The following is a 19072-nucleotide window of genomic DNA, read 5'->3' as shown; positions in this document are numbered from 1 at the left end:
GTAGTACGGATACTCCGTATTGTATGACGAATCGGGGGGTAAGGAGGGTGTGCGGGGAATCCTAAGCCGGCAGCCGCAGGCTGGAACCTCACAGACTCACTCAATCCACGCCTTTGGTTTTATTGACTGTGTGTCAATTAAATGCTGTCGAGTTCTGAATATCATTAAACCCAGCAAGATCTCTTTCAGGTAGTATGGGACGAATACGCATACTGGTACGGAGTACTGTGTACAGTGTAGGTACAGTGTACGGATAGTGTGTAAGATCAGACTGGCTGGCTCGCTGGTCCGACATGTGCCGTCGTTGAGATTGACTCGGGCGATATAGCTGGAATAGGCCAGGCCGGCTAAGCCGCTTTGGGCACCGGCGCTTGGCGGCGGCAATGGCCTCCGCATCCTCGGCATCTTTTCACTTCCACTGCAGTTCCATCCCAGCACCGCATCCAGCCTCAGCCCTCAGCCAACCTGTCACGGTCTGCGTCTGCGTCTGCACCTTGCGGTCATATGTCTGCCGGCCCTCTTCATCCTCCTTCTGCGCCTCGACGAGCCCCGAACTCCTCCTACCTACCGCGACCGGCGATATAGGCGTGGTCCTCTCGGCCCTCTGTACATCAATCACAACACACGGAAAAGATAATGACCAGATAACATGACGACTGTTTCGCCGCCTAAGCCCTGGGAACGCGCCGGTGCAGCAGGTAAATCACCAGCACTGTCTTCCGTTTCAGGGCCATCGCTCACTAACCACCTCCCAGCTGCCTCTGGAATCAGCACACCTGGACCCTTAACCGCCATGGCCGCGCCCACCTCGAGCAACGACACCTCCACCACCACCTCTACATCAGCGCCTGCCCTTCCCGACCGACCCACGACACTCAACAGCGTGGTCAATCAGACGGCTTCCAACTACACAAACCAAAACCGGTTCGGCGCCGGCATTGGTGCGACTCCATATTCGTCGCCATACTCGTCCTATTCGTCTCCATACAACAGGTTTGGCGGTGGCATGTATGGCGGGGGAATGTACGGAGGAGGCTATGGCGGCATGGGGGCCGGCCTCGGAGGGGGCATGTATGGAGGTGGCATGTACGGTGGAGGAGGTTACGGCAGTTACCCAGGCATGCCTGGCGACCCCAACAATCAAAGTCTGACACAGACGTGGAACCAGAGCACTGCGGCCACCTTCCAGATTATGGAAGGCATCGTTGGCGCGTTTGGAGGGTTTACACAGATGCTGGAGAGCGCCTATATGACGACGCATTCTTCTTTTTTCGGTAAGTCGCTCCGACCCAAATGGACGCACGATCGTCTGATTAACATGTCTCATAGCGATGGTATCAATGGCCGAACAATTGGGCAATCTCCGCCAGACTTTGGGTTCGATCCTGGGAATCTATACGTTGATGCGCTGGGTGCGCACTCTCCTGGCCAAGCTCACAGGTCGCCCACCACCAGCGGACGCCACTGCACTCACGCCAGCCAACTTCTCCTCGTTCCTCTCCGGCGGCCGAGCGCCCGCCACGCTTCCCGACGGGAGCCCTGCGCCTCCTCGACCGTCCAAGAAACCGTTTGTGATATTTGCACTGGCCGTGTTCGGCCTGCCATATCTCTTGGGCAAGGTGATCCGCGCGATGGCCAAGTCACAGGAGGAAGAACAGCGACGGCAACAAGAACAGATGACTCTGTCATACACAAACCCCAATGGCGAGCAAGTACCCATTGACCCGCGGAAGCTTGATTTCTGCCGTGTTGTATACGACTACACGCCTGCCCCCAATTCGGCGGGTATGGACCTACAAGTGAAGAAGGGCGATTTTGTCGCCGTGCTGTCCAAGACAGATCCCATGGGCAACCCGTCGGAATGGTGGCGCTGTCGAGCTCGTGATGGCAAACAAGGCTACCTGCCTAGTCCCTACCTGGAACCGATCCAGAGGCCTGTGCAATCGGCCACACAACAAATCACGGAGGGCACAGCAGTGTCGGCGCCGGGAAGTCGAAGCGCCACCATCAAGGGCACTGGTGCCGTTGGAGCCGCAAGAAAACTTCTCGAGGAAGGAGAGAGGACCAAGAGTCTGAGTTCCATCTACGCGGGGACGAGCGGCATGAACGCCAACGCCCCTGTGCCTGCGCCCGTGCCCGTAGGTGGGAAGGGCCCCGAAGTCAAGGGCGGGCCTGGCGATATTACGCCCGAGAGTTTCCAGAAGAGCGCGTTCTACTCTTGAGTAATTTGGTCAATGCAATGCCTGAATTGAAGCTTGTCCGTCCGAGTCTTTCGTGGCCATTACTATGTGCGGTAGGTAGTATATGTAGTATTAACTACGGATAGAAACTGGACGTGCTGGAATGCAACGTAGGGCTAGGACTTAGGGACGCTTTATTTAGTACTGTACTCCGTATTATACTTGACATTTCTGGAATGGCATGGCACAGCACAGGACAGGCAGACAGGACAGACAGCACCCGCGCAAGCCATGTATCCTCTTGTTTTTGTCAAACTCGGCACTTATCTACCTTAGCACGTCGGGTGCTGCTGCAGGGAGATATGTATATCCCTACGCGAGAGCACGGTACAAAGGAATACCTAAGGGAACGTGAGCTGGGTTTAGTCAGTACAGTAGTATCCGTGCGGTGCTGTGAGCGAGCGTGATGATGACTGGGCATTCTTAGCCTTGCCCTTGCCCTTTAACCAGAAGGTTATTCAGAATGCTTAGGGGCTGGTATGGGTGTGGAATGGGCGTGGTATACATAGGTATAGACACACCTATGTACATATATAGTTTGGGTCCCCCCTCCCCCCATACCCCTTTGATAGCGAACATGGAACATGGAACATTTCAATTTTCAACCTTTGACAGCGAACATGGAACAATTCAACCTTCAACCTTTGACAGATCGGAGTTCCCTTATTTTCCGTTTTGGAAGACGGCCCAGAAACGACTTATGATGAACATGTCCAGATGAACACTAGAAGAAAGCAAGCAAGCAAGAAAAGAAAAGAAAAGAAAATATGGGTCCTCGGGATAAGAAAGGGTAAGCAAGAAACGAAAACTATGGTCCCCCGGAATAAAAAAGGTAGGTAGGTAGGTAGGTAGGTAGGTAGGCAGGCAGGCAGGCAGGCAGGTAGGTAGGTAGGTAGGTAGGTGCTTCAAGTCGCAATTAGAAGATCAGTCCAGTCAAGTCAAATCAATTCAATCAGCACAACCGATCTGATCCTTGTTAAGTTTAATATTAATCAACTTAGCCATAATCATATCATCATCATCATCATCATCATCATCACTTCGAGACCGAAAATCTAACCATAACAATGACATGGTACTATTCAGAAATATCAAGTCGAGACCTAACTAACTAAGCCGAGCAATGATTGAATGACATGGCAGCAACAAGTTACAACAAGTCAAACATCAAGTCGAGACTCAACAATCATACCATGGCAGCAGCAACAACATCAATTCGACACCAATAACATAGATCAAACCCCGGAACCAAGCATTCATCAACTTCAAGTCGAATGACCATTTCATGCGATGACCAGTGCGACGCAAATCAAACCCCCCTCAAAAAGGGGGCGAAAAGAAACAAAACAAGACAAAACAAAACAAACAAACAAACCGGAATCAACCGTTTTTGCACGGGGAACAGAAACATCCAAAGATGAAATCAAAATCAAAACAATCAAATACCCTTAAATTGTCGATCCCCCGTCCATCTAGAACTCTTCATGTCATCAGTATCGAGGTTCCGGCCTGTGGCGGCTCTTTCGGCCTGTGGCTCGAGAGACTATGCGAGAACGCAACAATTGTCAGCCTCCGTTGCGGCAAAGTAATCTTGCAAAAGAGGCAGATTGCTTGGGGTTGGAACAAACTCACCAGGCGCATGGCCTTCATTCTCATCGTCGTCCTCCTCTGAACTCTTATCGTCGCGCTCGTCCATGTCTTCCTCACCACTATCATCACTCGCGGAGCTCTCGTCGCGACTGGGTCTCCGGCTGTACGTTGCGCCGTTGACGACGAGCGGGCCGGCAGAAGAGGTTGAACCGCTGCCAGTGCTGCCTCTGTTTCTGCTCGCCGGTTCAGCCGAGGGAACCAGTGGTGGTGCCGATGAAGACTGCGCCTTGCTACGGGTGTGATGGGGGGACCTGGTTGGTTTGTGTTTGCGTGGAGGCTGAGCCGGCATTGAGGCAGAGAGCTTCTTAACCTGAGTGGCTGCAACCGGTCGCTTTGACTCGTATCTTGTAGCCCCCGACGAGGCCAAGGCCACAGCATCATCCTTGACTTGCTTGACACAGATCTTGCGGTTGGCCAAGGTCGCCCCGTCCAGACCACGCACGGCATTGAGAGCTTCAGAGGATGTTTGGTAGCGTGCCCGTGCCGTGCCCTTGCACTTGCCTGGGTTGTGGCTGTCTGGATGTATTTCAAGGTAGAGGACTGCGCCGAATCGGCTCAAGAGGCCGCGAAGATGTGTCTCGGATTGAGAGGATGGCAACCCAGATACGGACACGGTGCTGCCGTCGTTGACCGGTCGGCAAAGCAGATCTGATGCAGCTGTCCTGGATTTCGGGTTGGTCCTTGTTCCAAACTGGCCTGGTTTGTTCGATGAGCTTGGAGATGGATAAGCAGGCATGGCCTGAGCAGGAGCAGATAGAGCTGGTGCGTGGTAAGGAAGGGGAGGTCGATGCGCCATGGCTGCCTGTCCCGTGCTCGGGTTTACCATCCTGTATTGCGGACTGCATGTGATCGAACAAGGTTGACCATTGGGACCGGTGTAATGAGACGTGCTTCAACCGTTAGCAAGGACAGTTTCACCAGGGTGGTGGGAAAAAGGGCCAATTGATCCCATACGTACTATGTTGGAACAGAATGTACCACACCTGGAGCTCCCACCAGAGATCCATTGGCAGGTCTTTCGGCGTCGAGACTGCCTTGACTTATCTTGGGACCTTGCAAAGTCCTCAAAACTCCGGGCTTCTCAAGGACGGCGAGCGAAACGCAAACGCATTGACCGTTCCATCCATGATTACAGAACTGCTCTGCTGTTCGTCAGTACTTGCGGACTGTTCGGCTTGTGCTTGATTCATATACCGTAGACTTGGTTGGCCGCACTTCTCCCTTTGATGGTGCAGTGACCCATCTGGCTTCCATCCAGAAGTTCAAAGACTTCGGCTTTCAAGCTATGCTCGCCACCATAGTTTCTGGTAATGTCCTTGAGTTCCTGCCATCGACAATGACGAGGAATCTATCCAGAAGTTAGAAATAGGCTCTCCTAAAGGGGCAGGTGCTGGACGTACGTCCTTGACAAGGATGATAAACTGATCATCATCCTGGGCCGAGTCATGAGCTCGATAACGATCGCGAGGCATTTTGAGCGGTTGGGATTGTCAACGTCAACGTCAGTTGTCTGTTGTCTTGATTCGGTCAACCACGTGTCCGGAAAGAGGCCAATGGATCTGACACTCCTGTTGACAGATTCCTTCGCCGCAATTATGTGGGAATAAAAGGTGGAGGTCGGCCTTTATAGCCTTGACCTGATGCATAGGGGGAGTCGTAGGCCAGCCCAACACCTTCTGGTCGCGGGGAAGCGGAAATCCCTTCAAGCCGCAGAGAGAGAAGTTGGCTGGAAAATCGTAGAGGCTGCTTCGCTATTGACAGGGATTCGGATCCAGGCCCAGGGGTCTCTCAAGCCACTTGATTGCGCCCAAGGATACTGCAGCTGCAAGATCAGGCCCAGATTGTGCATGCAAATCGCTAGCAGCGGCTTCCGCGGACCTGGGTGGTTTTCTTTAGAACAAACTCAAGGACTTGCGACCACTTTCTGGCTTTCAAATGGAAGCACATGTAGAGAGGTAGAGGACGATTATATAGCTTTGACCTACACGGTTCCCCTTGATCATGGTACACAAGATCTTTCAATCTCCTGTGCAGTACACATGCCATTTTCACGGGGTAGCGTCGCTTCATTGTCACAGGCGATGGTTTCGCCGATGAAGTGGAGAAATGGCAACGAAATGTTGAAATCAAGCCCAATGGAAAGCGCCCTCAGAAGATCAGCAGGATCAAGCCGCATAGGATCCATCAGGGAGAATCTGATATATCGCCTGCATAAGGACGGCCCTCTTGGTCGATGTGATCAGCAAGCATTGCAATGGCGAAGCTATACCGTTGAGGGAAGCTCCCAAAGACATGCCCACAGAAAGGATATGGCGTTGACCACTGCCAGTGAGCGTACCTAGTAGGATGGCCCTTGTTCAACGCTCCATCACCGAGGTGCAGGGTTCGTTGGGAGGCCCGATGTTGAGGTTAGGCGGGTGCCTATCACAAGCCGCAGGAATATGCACGATAGACGACCTTGGACCGATCTGTCCCTGAAGCCGGCCCATCTCACGGACGGCAAGGTTGACAGACTGTTTGAGCAACCCGCCCATTCTTAGGGCCTGGAAAAGCTCCGGTAGGGGCCGATCCAGTCGTTGAGGTCAGGCCAATACCGTCACTGTCACCAGCACCTGGCCATGGACTCATTTGGTTCATGTGTAGACAATGGCGGCAATAGGAGAATCAGACAGGCGGCGATCCGTCATGGACGAGTCGTGTTGCGGCTTCTCAGTACGAAAAAGGTGGGAGGGGGCTGGAGACTGTCCGGCATGGATGGCCATGATCGCAGCCATGGCCACAATCGTGGATTCGCTCTCAGCAATCCGAGATCTCGCCAGGGCGATGCCACGATAGACCCCGATTGACGGGATAAACATCAGTTCGGGCGGGCCCATGGAGCGGGTCCCAGCAGCTGGAGAGCCTCGTCCGATACGCATGCTGATGCGGGCACAAAATCGCTTTCGGAAGCTTCTGGATGGGATCACAAGGTTGAGCCACGGACACGTCGTGCTCCGGACCAGATGCGTTGGGGCAAGAAATTGATCAGTCGCGTGGGCATGGTGGTGGCTTGCTGACGGTGCCTACAAACATCAGAAAAAACCAGCTGAAGGAGCGCCTCCTCTTGTAGGCTAATGCCCCTGTCACAAGACAAGTTCGGTAGCAAACAACCCACAAGCGATATACCGTACGTGGACCAGTCTGGAGTCAGAACAATAGTGCTTAGTACTCCAGATCGGGCGGTCCTTGCAAGGAGGCCGCTGGCGGCAGGCGGAAGAGGTCGCGTGCTGCGAATCGTGGGAGTGCGAAGGGGGGAAGTCTCCATATTTGATGAAAGCGGCCCACCTATTTTGATACGTGGAGGGTCGTGGTTAGTACGAGTCCCCTGGACTCGACGAGCAGGCATCTTGAAGAGAGCCAGGATCGCCTGTTGGTGCCAATAGTCCATAGTCCTGCGATTGGGACACCCGGTGCCTTCCCCGGCGGCGACTGGCATGACACACGAATCCGAGATTGTGTAAGGGCCCGAAACTCGGTAAACGATGATGCTACCCAAGCGTGATCTGGTCTGCGATTTTGGCATGTCTGCTCAAGATGTGTGACCGGGAGGAATAGCATGGACAGAATGGGACGCGCGCAGGCTCTTTTGTCCTATAGGCGCGCCTGTCGACAGAGGTCCGTCCGAAGAATACCTAGGTCTTGTGCAACTGCTACACAGCAGCCTGACCCCCAAGCACATAGCACTAGTCACTGGATCTGTCTGCGCGGCGGTGTCGGAAAAGGAGGTTGGGTGTCATGGAGCGAGGCTCAACATCGTTGTCTCGTCTGTGTCCGAGTGAGGGGAGAACGGATCGAGGTCATTACTGAGATGCCACCTGGCTGGCAGGATGCAGCGGTGAAGAGGTAAATCGCGAATACTACTGGGCCGTGGTCGGGGACTTGCAACACGGAATGAATAGCATACCGCACTATGAATAGGCTAAGGAGTGCTTTGCATTCGAGGAAACTCGGAAATCTTGAAGCAGTGTCCTCTTTTCTTTGTAAAACGGACGACATGGAATGTATGACAGCCTCTTAATCCACTGTCCCAAAAGACAGGATACCTGATCCATTTCCACTCCGGCTGGAAGAAAAATGAAGACCGTATGCGAGTGACTGAGCCCTCCGTCCACGTCAAACTTGTCAAGCGGAGCAGATTGATCAGGTCCCCACGGCCTTCGGTAGCGTAGCAGGCTTTGAAAGTGGTCCGCATTGGAAGTTTGGTCCGGGCAGGCATATCCTTCTCGTAGCCATCGAGCTACGCTGGTGTACATGCGGCCTCACGGCTGTGTACCTCGCCTGCCATTAACAGATCCGCTTGTTCACTCTTTCTGAATCATGGCCAATAAAACCGTGTGCTGGCCTCTTGTAATATGCGTTGCGTGGTACCGACCAAAGTCCTTTGTACTGTGGCGACTCTTCCGAATTGCCCTTCTCTTGTTCCGGATCAGGTATTGGGTTCGCTGAGGGACTAAGTCGTGCTGGGCTGGATTTTGAACTGGACGATAGCCCCCTTCTACAAATTGCCAGTATACCAAGGACTCATTTGACGAAGCCGACGACATTGGCACATCTTGTGCAGTAGTAAGAGTTCATGCCGAACCTGACAGCACCACTTTGGTGCAGTGGGAGGGAAGTGTCTATAGTCAGGGACCGTTGACACCGGGAGCAGCGAACGATATCCAGAGATGATTTGGGGGAGGCCGAGGCGCTCGAGGAAAAAGTGCTGATGCTCTCCTGACTTTTGTTGGGTTTGGAGAGTTGCGGAATTCCGATAGGGCCTGCGCCGGTCGCAGCCAGAGTCTGGAGTTGAAGGATCGAGGGTGTGGAGGACATTGAAGCTGCGTATAGAGAATCGAGTTGGTTCTGTAGTGTGGTATTCAGGGTATGTGGGAGAAGGAGGAAGGAGAGAAGACTCCTGAAGCGGTTCCCTGGAAGAGGGGGTTGTATGTAAATAAAACTGGTCTCAGGAGGGCGTCACAATGCTCGAATCCGGAAGAAACAGGAATATAGGCGCGGTGGAAGGAACCAGTATAATCAGGTGTTGGTGTTCCCGTAACTGGGAAAGCGAGAAGGATCTATACTCTGTAGTAGTAGAAGCAGGTGAGATGGTAGGGGGCGAGCAGGAGTAATGACAGACATGGCATTCTTCTAACGGGCAGTGTCAGGATGGCGAAAGTCGATGACCAGCTGCATCTCCGATCTCCAATACATTCCAGAGTCGCAACTATTACGCGCAGCCCACTCACTACATTTCCCCCCAAGTCCCCACCGCTCTTCGTCTCCGGCTTCGTGAATGCCCAATGCGTCCTCGCCAGCTGTCCTCCTTTTGCAACTAGAGTCATCGGGAGGATAGCAGCGGGCTTGGGCCTCACTTCCTCTGAATTCCTATTGGAGTGCTCCGCAGGTCACCAGCGCTGGTGGCGTTGGTGCCTGTATGATGCCCAAATTCCACCGCCCCTCTCAACGGCGATCTCGATTGTACCATGGTATAGCCCAATTATCCGAGGTTGCGGCCACACGAGCAGGAAAGAACCTTCGCCTCCCTTCTTCCAACAACAGGACAGGCACTGGGTCACGCTCCATTTGCATCGACCTCCAACGCGTGTCTCCTGTTTGTTGTGACAGCAGATTCACCCAGCTCCTACTCTGACACGGTCCACCTGAGGGATGACCCTAGGCACCTGTCCGGTGCAGTTGGTCCATGCGGTCCATCTGCTGTTGGCTTGTTGCTTCTCAAACCGCCTCCTTCCGATCGCAGATCTTTTGTTCTAGACACGAGACGGTGGGACAGGTAGCCGAAGAAAAGGACCTGGTGGGCTTAGGGCTCTGTTGCTGGGAAGACGGCATTGGACATAGGATGGATTTGTGTGCATCGGGTGGTGTTATCTCCCCTCAAGTTCAATAATACAGAGTATTGTGTTCTTATACAGAGCCGCAACTTCCGCCGTCCTGATCTTTTCGGTCTTCGCTCCATGGGCGAATACATTTGATCAAAGGAACGGATCAAGTCCAAGGAAATGAACCTGGGAGATTGTAGGAGTGCGGAACTGTCATATGCTGTCACTCAGTCAGTCCACGGCCAGGCATTCTTATTCGGGACCCGTGGCACCCTCGACCACATAAGAAGCCTGAAACCCCAGGTTGAGAGGCACACGAAAAGCATACGTACAACACAAAGTACACGGTACTCCGTACATAGAACCAGTGGGCTGCTGGCGGGCTGCTCGCAAGGACAGCGGATCGGACCGGGTGAGAAGGGGGCCAGGACTGACTGAGTCGTGCAAGATCTTGAGGCCTGGTCCTTTTGGGTGCTTCGACCTGATTGTATCCTCATCGAATCAAGCCAACTTCCTCCATCTCTCGTCATTGTTATTGAATATTGCAATGATGATATACGGGCGAGGATGCGAGCCACTTAGGTGTCACCAGCAGCAGCAGCAGCACCACCGCCACTTAGGTGCGACTCCTCCGTACTTCGTCATCGCCTCGCGCACAGTCAGCCATAGTGCACCACGGTCACGTGGGGCCGTCATATCCGGCGCACGTTTCATGTTTCCATGATCGCCGGCTTCAAGTTTCTTCATCAGGACGATTCTGGAAACCCATCCACACCAAGACTATTAAAGTAAATTCTTCGAGGTTGCTTTTCCATCCTCACCCGCAACGCTCAACGCTCTCACTCCTTTTCTGTCCACGCTCCTTCAGCCTCACTTCAGAACAACTTCAACCACCATACACGGCTCGGCTCCTTATCGTAGCCTGCGCATCCACACGCCAACCCTGGAATCTCAGCTCGTACCTGAGGCACGTCATCAATCTCCGGGCCGACGATAGGGTACGAGTACAGGGTCCGCAGTTTCATTTTGTCCAGATACGACTTATTCCCGTGCCACAGCGCGCATTTCCAACCCTCTCTCCTACCCCACCATTCGTCTGCGGCGCACCACGACTTTGAAACCCCTCCGTCCTACAGCCTCAGCAAGCGACCGACGAACGGTTAAATCATTGTTCGAGATCAGCAATAGAGCTTCGAAGAGAAAACCCACAGCCTGCCCCCCAAATCCCCCGTCTCCCCCCGCCAAGCCGCAAAATGGGCAAGCAACCCAATCTCTACAGTTACCCCACCGTCGACAACCTCGCAGCTCAGCTACGCACCTACATTCTCGCCTGCCAGAAGGCCGCCTTGCTACGTCACGATGCCTTCAAAATCGCTGTGTCGGGAGGCAGCCTGCCTGCGACACTAACAAAGGCACTGCTTGTGCCTGCCGAGAACGAGGACCCAGCCACCGGCCCCCAATTCTCCAAATGGCACATTTTCTTCGCCGACGAGCGCGCTGTACCTTCCGACCATGAAGATAGTAATTACGGCCTGCTGAAGAAGGATCTCTTGGACAAAATCCCAGCAGAACTGGGCAAGCCCAATGTCTACCCAATCAACGAGAAATACTTGGACGACACACAAGAGCTAGCGGATCAGTATCAAGAAGTCCTCATGTCTAGTTTTGCCCAGAAGGACTCGGTCAGGCTTCCCGTCTTCGATTTGATCCTTCTCGGCTGTGGACCGGACGGGCATACTTGCAGTTTGTTCCCTGGACACGAACTTTTGCGTGAAGCCGACGCTTGGGTTGCGCCCATCGAGGACAGCCCCAAACCCCCGCCACGACGAATCACGCTGACTCTGCCTGTGGTGACGCATGCGCATAAGATCGCATTCGTGGCCACCGGTGGAGGCAAGAAGGATATTCTGAAGAAGATCCTCGAGGCGGACGATGAAGGTCGGAGTTTACCTTGTGGGCTGGTCAATGAGGCGGCGGGTGAGAAGGTCAGCTGGTTCACAGACCGCGCAGCTGTAGAGGGAGTTGCTTTCCCTAGGAGGGGAAGTCTGTGACGAGACATCTCGTCCAAAGGGAACCCCGGTCGAGAGAGATGCATGCCACGTTGGATGTGGCCAACCAAGTCCGCCGAAACGGAACGAGAGATGGATGGACTGCTTTCTTTCTCCTGGGCCGGGCTAGAAAGAAGGCCTGGAACCATATATATCTGCACGGCGCCGGGTGTCACGACTTTTGAGTAGTCAGGATCCCGATATGGTATCACGACGTATGTGTTCGGAGGTGGCGCGCTCCCCAGCACCAGCATCCCCAGAATCCCCATATTGTGGCCTCATACCCGTACCAGGGCTGTCTACCATTTTGCGGCACGGTACAGGGAGAGGGAGAGAGGGAGGGGGAGGATACCTACCGAATAGATTTTTCAACGATACCCCTTTTCCCAGCTGAAACTGCTGGTTTCCATCACAGTCTATTTGCCTATATTGCATTGTGTACTGTGTTCTGTGTACTGTGCACTGCCTCGTAGCTTGTATTTTGCCAAATTCGCCTTGTTATGATTCCCTGTCCCTGTCCCTGTCCCTGTCCCTTTGCTTTCTCGTCCGGGTATTCCCCCTTGTTCTGTTTGCACATGTTCTGGTCTTGCCTTACAGTATGTAACGATCGCGAGCCAGAGAGAGAGAGAGATTACCAGAGATATATATCTTATTATGGATCCAAGTATCTTTTTTATGTCTTCGAATAAGCCAGCACCCCGCCACCCATGGTGTCCTGTATCCTGTATCCTGTATTGGTGAGTCCCAGCCCAAACACCTTGCTTTAGAAAATATGAGAAACCCCATGGTTATACATTAGTATCATCCACCTAGTAGCATACAGCACCGACAACCGACTTTGGCATCAAGGTCGAGCGGGACAACTTCGTTGGACGTCCCTTATCCGGCAATGTCCTTTCTTTCCTTTCTTTCCAGGACTGAGAAAGTGGAATAGTCACAGCCGTCTGCACGTTTCGGATCCAGATATAAGCGTCCAAACCAGACGCTCCAGGCCCGAGCACCGGTGCATCATGCGGTTTAGGTGTCAACAAAGCACCATCGACCACAGCGCCGCGAGGCCGGCGAGAGCCACGGTGAATCTGGAGGAAGACGAGTTGTGACGGTGCTGGATATTCGACGCACCATTGGAATGACTTGTCGACCCGGTCTTGACATTGGTCGTCGAGACAAACTGTGTGCCACAGCCCGCGTCGATCTGATCGGCGGAAGGGAGATAGGTGTCGGAGAGAGGCTGGACACTGTTCTCCACGTAGCCGGCAAAGATGGTCATCGTGTGCTTGAGACACGGCGTGCAGCTGGGCTGTGCCGAGGATGGCATGTTCAGCCCGAGTGCGGTGTAGTAGATATACGAGTCCGCTGAGTTGGACGAGTTGGAGATGGCTTCGCTGAAGCAGTAGTTGCCCGTGTTGGCGTCGCGCAGGCACGTGGCGCGGTAGATGGGCTCGTAGGCGATTAGACCCGCATACGCCTGTGACACGAGCGGGTTCTGCCGTTTGTAGTCCTGCCCGCAGTTGGCCGCGTCGATCAGCTGCGCCGCGATGTTGGTCAGGAGAGGAGAACAGATTGCCAAAGGGGCATTGCACGCCGAATCCAGGGTTTGGCCGAGTAGGGTGGGAGACCGTTCCGCGCGGAAGAAGGAATTGGAGTTTTGCAGGAGAAGCGAAACGGGGACGCAGGACTGAAAGGTCGCGTTGTTGAGGAAGTCGGAGAAGAACTGCGGACATGCCGAGTCGGTGAAGTTGCTGCCTATAGATGTGTCGAAAGGCGATGGAAGCGGTGTCGTGACGACGGTTATCGAGGGCGAGATGGCGGTCGAGCTCGATGCGGCGGATGGCGATAGAGGTGTCGCGGTTTCCGTGCTGCTGTTCTCAGAAGTCATCGGTGGGTCGGCTGCGGAAGACGGTGATGATGTCGAGGTCGATTCCACCGCTGTCGTAGTAGGCACAACACTATCCCCCCCTACTTGCCGCTTCTGCCAGTACATGTCTCGCCGGACTGGTGGTTCTCGAGGATCGATGTGAATCTCGCCTCTTTCTGCCAGCTCGCGGAAAAGGGATGACTCCAACGCTGGAGCTTCCAAGTCCTGATCGTGAGCACTTGCCATGGACATCATCGAGACCGTTAGGATCATCAGTGAAGCCATAGTGGTGACTGGGTTCTTATGAGAACCATTTCTCTTCCACCGCCTTCCGGGTCGTGGTTTCTGTGGGATGGAGAGATACATGGCCGACAGGCAGAAGTGCCTGAAGGAGAATGGAATGATGGAGTTGAATAGGCGCCTGTGAGGTTGGCTCACAGCAGTGCGCCGAGGCTGATGTTACTGACTTCGATCAGTCGTAATTCACATGGCCAATGACCTTCTCGAGATCACTGTGTTTGCTGCGATGCCTGTGTTGTATCCGTATCCGTATCCGTATCCGTACTCTGCAGCCCGCACAGCATGCAGTGCCACAAGGGTCTTCTCACGGATTTTCTGTTGATCGTACTCGATCTAGACCGCAAGGGAAGATCCTGCACGTGTCGACAGGTCAACGTTGGTGTCGGTGATCTTGTTGATCTTGTTGATCCTGTCGATCTGCCGAGGGGGCCCAGGCGGATTTAGCCTTTGGCGATGAAGGTTTCAGAGTCCACCTGACATAAATGACACCATTCAGTCTGCTGGGAAGAATCAGTCCAAGTTTGTCGCACGCTGCTCAATAAATGAAGAACGAATGTTGTCGGAGAGAAGCTGAACGTCAAGAATGTCGAGGTGAAGAAACTCGGTAGTATTTGCCAGAATTGACAACCCCATGAGTTGATGGTTAGCTTAGCAACTACAATGCAATAGTGCTTGTTCTTTACCCCTGTCGCACACACCCAAAACGTCCGACTACTGAAGGCATCCCAGCGGCACCTTTGCCAGTCAGCGTTAGCAGGAGCCGACAAAGGAATGTGGGCGGTGCTTAGTTTTGGGCACATGCTCCACCAGACATGACTGGAATAAGAACCAAATTCCTGAGTCCGACCAACAACCTCGTGGATGCTTGGTCGCCTCCTGGTGGCGTTGCACTGGAAGCTGATGCTTTGCGAAGAACCTCGTGTTTGGGTCAAGCACTATCAACCAATCAATGGAGAGGAGTTTGATACGACGAACAGTGGCCGAGCGTTCGAATCAACATGTCATGACGTTAAGCTGTCAGAGACACATGTGCCAAATGAGCCGGGTGCAACGTGGCAATCCAGGGGCGGCGAGGTGCAAGGTACTCCGGACTCTGTCCCGGCGTCCTCCTGTATTCTCTCGCAAGAAGAATGCTCAACGGCATTGGGATGTCCGATGGGAATGCAAGGCCCACCAAAGACGTTGGCGCTAGGCTGGTGACTACCTGTAGTGGTGAGACTGCAGCAAATTGCCAGGCACTGACAATCTAGATCACGGTCTAGGCAGGCAGGCAGGGAGGCCAGAGTACGGAGGACTCGGTAGGGCTAGTGGTGAGGCAGCGAGCTGCTCTCGCCTAAGGGGGCAGAAGCATCGAATCAGACGGCGTGTCTTCTGGGAGAAATGGCCGATGGGAGGACTCAGGACTGACGGTGGTGGTGGAGGGTGCAGGAGGCGCAGGCAAGTCATCAAAGTCATCGAAGTCATCAAACTGGCGAGGCGCCTAACATTGCGATTTAACCGCATTAGGGTCGCCAAGGGTCAATAGTGCCGACTCTAAATCAAAGTCCGAGTCAGGGGGAGATACGACCGAGTACAGAGTAGATATGTACGGAGTACTCTGGACTCTGGACTCTGGACTCTGGACTCTGGACTCTGGACTCTAGCTCTAGCCTCGACACACCTTCGACTTCTATTTTCAGCTCCTCCTCATGTGGGCCATTGCACTGCCCTTCGACAGAGGCTCGAGTTGAAGGAGATTGGCGGAACGATTCCTTACATGTACAATCCGCTGGAGGTTGATAGGCAGACTGAAGTGATGCTCGCCTCTGCGGGTTTGAGAATCAATCTTCGTCATCTAAAGCACTCTTATCAGACAGAATCTCCTCCACATCGTACAGAGCATACGCTAAGCGAAAGAATGAAGGTGGTACTGTAGTGATTCTCATATATCGGAGCTTAGTATCTCTTGCTTTGAAAGGCCCATGATCGCATGTTCCAGTGCGACAGCTAGAAATGATGGACTATGGTAGAAGAAGGCTTCCACATGCTTGACCATCTTGCAAATTCTTCTCCAGCTGGCAAGAAGCCGCACCGAAACCCCTTACAGCAGAGTGTGGATCGACATCAACTGCTCATCAACTGCGCCTGACGTCTCCATCAATTGTCAATGGGCCCAGCAGATCGTCCACTTCTTGTTGTTGTTCACGGCGTCTCGCTTCCTTGTCTTGCAAGCATTTGTTGAATCCCATATGGGCCCAACCCCCCAGCCGACTGAAAAACACGCGCCCAGCGGGATGCTTTCGGATGCGGTCGAGAAGACTGGCAACTGCTTCGCGCACCCGGTGATCTTCATGCCAAAGCCCGAGTGCGACATAGAAGAGACCTGCCTCTGACATCGGGGCCAGCTCTAACAGTTCAAGGATGCTGCCGTAGTCAGTGCAGTATGCGTCAAGAGCAAGATAGATTGCACCTGCTTCAGTCGGCGTCAGGCGCAGAGTCCGGAGCTTGGACAGGGAATGGTACAGGTCCACGTAGGGTTTCGCCGGTGCTTGCGCAAGCATATTGCTCATGCTGACCGGCGAGATGGGCGACATCGCTTCCTGTGAATGGGCTGCCAGGTCGGAGATGAAGGCATAGTATGATCGAGTGTTTCTCCAGCCCTCAATCCTGGCCGCCGAAGCCGCAAGCTCACGTGTCTTCGCTTCCTCACTGGGCCAGACATAGCCATGTCCTTTCAAATTCTGGCTCGACGTCTTCATCGACATCGGCCGCGGGGGAGCCGTGATAGTCGAAGGCGTCTCAACCTTGTCCACCTCGGTCGGAGGAATCACCGTGAGATTGCTAGCCCCATACACTGTCTCTTCAAAGGCAGCAGCAATGCGGGTGAACTTTGTAATATAAGCTCGAAATCTCGCCCGGATTATGGACTCGCCATGGCGCGATGCGATGCTGCGAGTGATGTCCTGCATGAAGTGAATATCTCCCGTCGCATCAGCACTCCCAGAATCCTTTTGATTCAGTAGATGGCCATGCTGTTGAAAGTACGTGGTGCCCTCCGTCACTGGAGCAGCCTCGATGCAGGAAGAGATCTTCATTCTGCCCGACGGTAAATCACACAGTAAGTCCCACCATTCGGGATGGTAGGAGAAGGCAGGGTTGGTGACGCCTGCGATAAACCCGGGCACTTTGAGGAGTTCGTCGATCTTGGTCAAATCGGTATAAGGGAACGCATGTCGGGTGAATCCACGAAGCACGCCTCCAGAAGCCAAAGCGCATGCGGCCAGAACGGCTTCTGCAACTTCCCCCGATGGTCGGTTGTGACCAAGGAAGATGACCCTTTTTTGGGTAAGCATGGCGTTGATGAGCACAATGATTGGATGTGTGTACGCTCCGGAAGTTGTCAGATGAGGATGTAAAGCAAACGGTTGAGGCTGTGACATGTGCGGGTTGCCGAAGATCTGGACCAGTTTGACCAGAGAGAAATCGCCCACGGTCTCCGGGGAGAGAGCAGTAGGGATTTTGACCGGGATGGCGATCCCATTGTAAACGATCTTCGACTCGAACTCGTGTGTGTCACGGGGCACGGTGTATTTCGGCTCTGCCCTTGTGGGAGAGTCTGGTGCGGGCGGCAATTTGACCAAGGCCTCGTCGGCCAGTCGCTGAGCAATCATCTGCTCAAATTTCTCCACAAACAGATCTTTGGCATCGCTGGCCTGCAGTATATGCCGCTCCGGGAGTGAAAGGCGTGGCATCAACGACAGGTCCATGGCATTGAGGGCAATGTACAGGTTTTCTAACGTGTCCGGTGTTGGCGACTTAAAATAGTCTTCCAGCGCCAGAAGGAGTAGGGGCTTGTAGATATGCAGAAATGAATGCCTCGTACAGATTGCCATGGCCTTCACCACGGCTCCTCTTTTGACAGTGCTGTCTTGTTTGGTGTTGACCAGGTTCAACACATACATCAAAGGAGGGCTGTCCATGCCGCCTTCGTCGCTCTCGTCGCTGCTGGTGTCGTCTTCGAATTCCTGACTTTCCGCATTAGTTGCTCCGACTACTTCTCTGGCACGTCTCCTAGCCGCTCGGTGCTGGCTTCTAGCCTCTCTTTCTACCGCCTCCTCTTCACTTGTGCCGGCATCTTTATGGAGGAAAAACATGGTCCAGTCCTGTTGCCGAACATGAGTTTGATCGGGAAGCATCAACTCCGCCAACATGTTCTCGTCTGGACTGATAGCGCCAGGATACTGATGTTCCATGATCGGGCCTCGATCGATGTCAAACGAGGCGACGAGGATATACTCGACATGAGGCTCAGTCGAGTGTGTGGGGTATTGCGACTTGAGCCGCCTTGTAGGACGGTACACCACATCTTGTCGGACAGTAGAGACCCGCCGCGAGGAGCGGGAAGAGCCTCTGGGAGAGGGAGGCACTCCAGAGCTCTGCGAAGAGACTTTGTAGTGCGATGGCGCATGCGAAAAAGAGGACTGGTGGGACCCGGATGCGGAGGATATCGATCGCGGTCGGTCGAAGTGGCCATACCCTGTATGAGGGTGATGGGTGATCGTCTCTGCCATTGGCCTCCCGCGCACGAGATAGTCTCACTCGTGAGGAACGGGGCTTTGCCAAAGAGAAGCCGCTATCACCGAACACGGTCGGGTCTAGGGTTGCAGGAGATGGCAAGTTGTTTATATCAGGCCATGCTGCGCTGCACGACTCTTTAGGATGACGAAAAAAGGTCGAGGTCGTCGAAGGGTAGGACGTCGCGAATTGTTCCGAGACTCGCGACGTTGCGGTCTCTGACTGACATGGCCGACTGATGGCCCATCAATATGGAAACATCCCAGTGACTGCCTGCGTCCTGGACGGGTCTTTTTTTTGGACACGAACTTGAGTCGGAGGCTTCAACCCTTGCAAGCGAAGCCCCTGAGACATGGCAGGAAGACGACCCCGCAGATAAATCTACATGCGCCGTAGTATTGGAGGTGGCGCCTATTCTGGACTAGCAACACGCTAGGCCTTTTGCATCGCCAGACCTTCCATCTGTGGCCACAGGTCGTTACTAATAATTACTGGTGATATTGCTACGGAGTACAGAGGACGTACGTGCAAGACGGTGCCCTGCCAACCACGGGTTTGTTTACC

The 19072-nt window shown here is 53.8% G+C and overlaps 8 protein-coding genes across 8 annotated transcripts; 3 read left to right on the top strand and 5 right to left on the bottom strand.

Annotated features, from left to right (window-relative positions):
- Nucleotides 1-649: 649 nt before the first annotated feature.
- On the top strand, nucleotides 650-2222 carry A1O3_09242 (uncharacterized protein; the record flags this gene model as incomplete). Its single annotated transcript, XM_007739336.1, has 4 exons — nucleotides 650-698; nucleotides 756-1274; nucleotides 1330-2076; nucleotides 2143-2222. 4 exons carry the CDS (start codon nucleotides 650-652, stop codon nucleotides 2220-2222), a joined length of 1395 nt encoding a protein of 464 aa, XP_007737526.1.
- Nucleotides 2223-3783: 1561 nt separating this feature from the next.
- A1O3_09241 (uncharacterized protein) lies at nucleotides 3784-4686 on the bottom strand (the record flags this gene model as incomplete). The annotated part of the gene is made up of 1 exon (XM_007739335.1): nucleotides 3784-4686. The coding sequence occupies one exon, from the start codon at nucleotides 4684-4686 to the stop codon at nucleotides 3784-3786; it is 903 nt and encodes a 300-aa protein (XP_007737525.1).
- Nucleotides 4687-5076: 390 nt separating this feature from the next.
- Nucleotides 5077-5362, bottom strand: A1O3_09240 (uncharacterized protein; the record flags this gene model as incomplete). The annotated part of the gene is made up of 2 exons (XM_007739334.1): nucleotides 5077-5238; nucleotides 5291-5362. The coding sequence occupies 2 exons, from the start codon at nucleotides 5360-5362 to the stop codon at nucleotides 5077-5079; spliced, it is 234 nt and encodes a 77-aa protein (XP_007737524.1).
- A 1161-nt stretch (nucleotides 5363-6523) lies between these two features.
- On the bottom strand, nucleotides 6524-6808 carry A1O3_09239 (uncharacterized protein; the record flags this gene model as incomplete). The annotated part of the gene is made up of 1 exon (XM_007739333.1): nucleotides 6524-6808. The coding sequence occupies one exon, from the start codon at nucleotides 6806-6808 to the stop codon at nucleotides 6524-6526; it is 285 nt and encodes a 94-aa protein (XP_007737523.1).
- Nucleotides 6809-8444: 1636 nt separating this feature from the next.
- On the top strand, nucleotides 8445-8594 carry A1O3_09238 (uncharacterized protein; the record flags this gene model as incomplete). The annotated part of the gene is made up of 1 exon (XM_007739332.1): nucleotides 8445-8594. A coding segment is annotated over one exon (150 nt), but the record flags the coding sequence as incomplete, so codon positions are not given.
- A 2407-nt stretch (nucleotides 8595-11001) lies between these two features.
- On the top strand, nucleotides 11002-11799 carry A1O3_09237 (6-phosphogluconolactonase; the record flags this gene model as incomplete). The annotated part of the gene is made up of 1 exon (XM_007739331.1): nucleotides 11002-11799. The coding sequence occupies one exon, from the start codon at nucleotides 11002-11004 to the stop codon at nucleotides 11797-11799; it is 798 nt and encodes a 265-aa protein (XP_007737521.1).
- A 1021-nt stretch (nucleotides 11800-12820) lies between these two features.
- A1O3_09236 (uncharacterized protein) lies at nucleotides 12821-13939 on the bottom strand (the record flags this gene model as incomplete). Its single annotated transcript, XM_007739330.1, has 1 exon — nucleotides 12821-13939. One exon carries the CDS (start codon nucleotides 13937-13939, stop codon nucleotides 12821-12823), a length of 1119 nt encoding a protein of 372 aa, XP_007737520.1.
- A 2129-nt stretch (nucleotides 13940-16068) lies between these two features.
- Nucleotides 16069-18186, bottom strand: A1O3_09235 (uncharacterized protein; the record flags this gene model as incomplete). The annotated part of the gene is made up of 1 exon (XM_007739329.1): nucleotides 16069-18186. The coding sequence occupies one exon, from the start codon at nucleotides 18184-18186 to the stop codon at nucleotides 16069-16071; it is 2118 nt and encodes a 705-aa protein (XP_007737519.1).
- Nucleotides 18187-19072: the final 886 nt, after the last annotated feature.

This window comes from Capronia epimyces (genome assembly GCF_000585565.1).
Source record: "Capronia epimyces CBS 606.96 chromosome Unknown aczIQ-supercont1.9, whole genome shotgun sequence".
NCBI lineage: Eukaryota > Fungi > Ascomycota > Eurotiomycetes > Chaetothyriales > Herpotrichiellaceae > Capronia > Capronia epimyces.
This window is presented reverse-complemented; position numbering and strand designations above follow the sequence as displayed.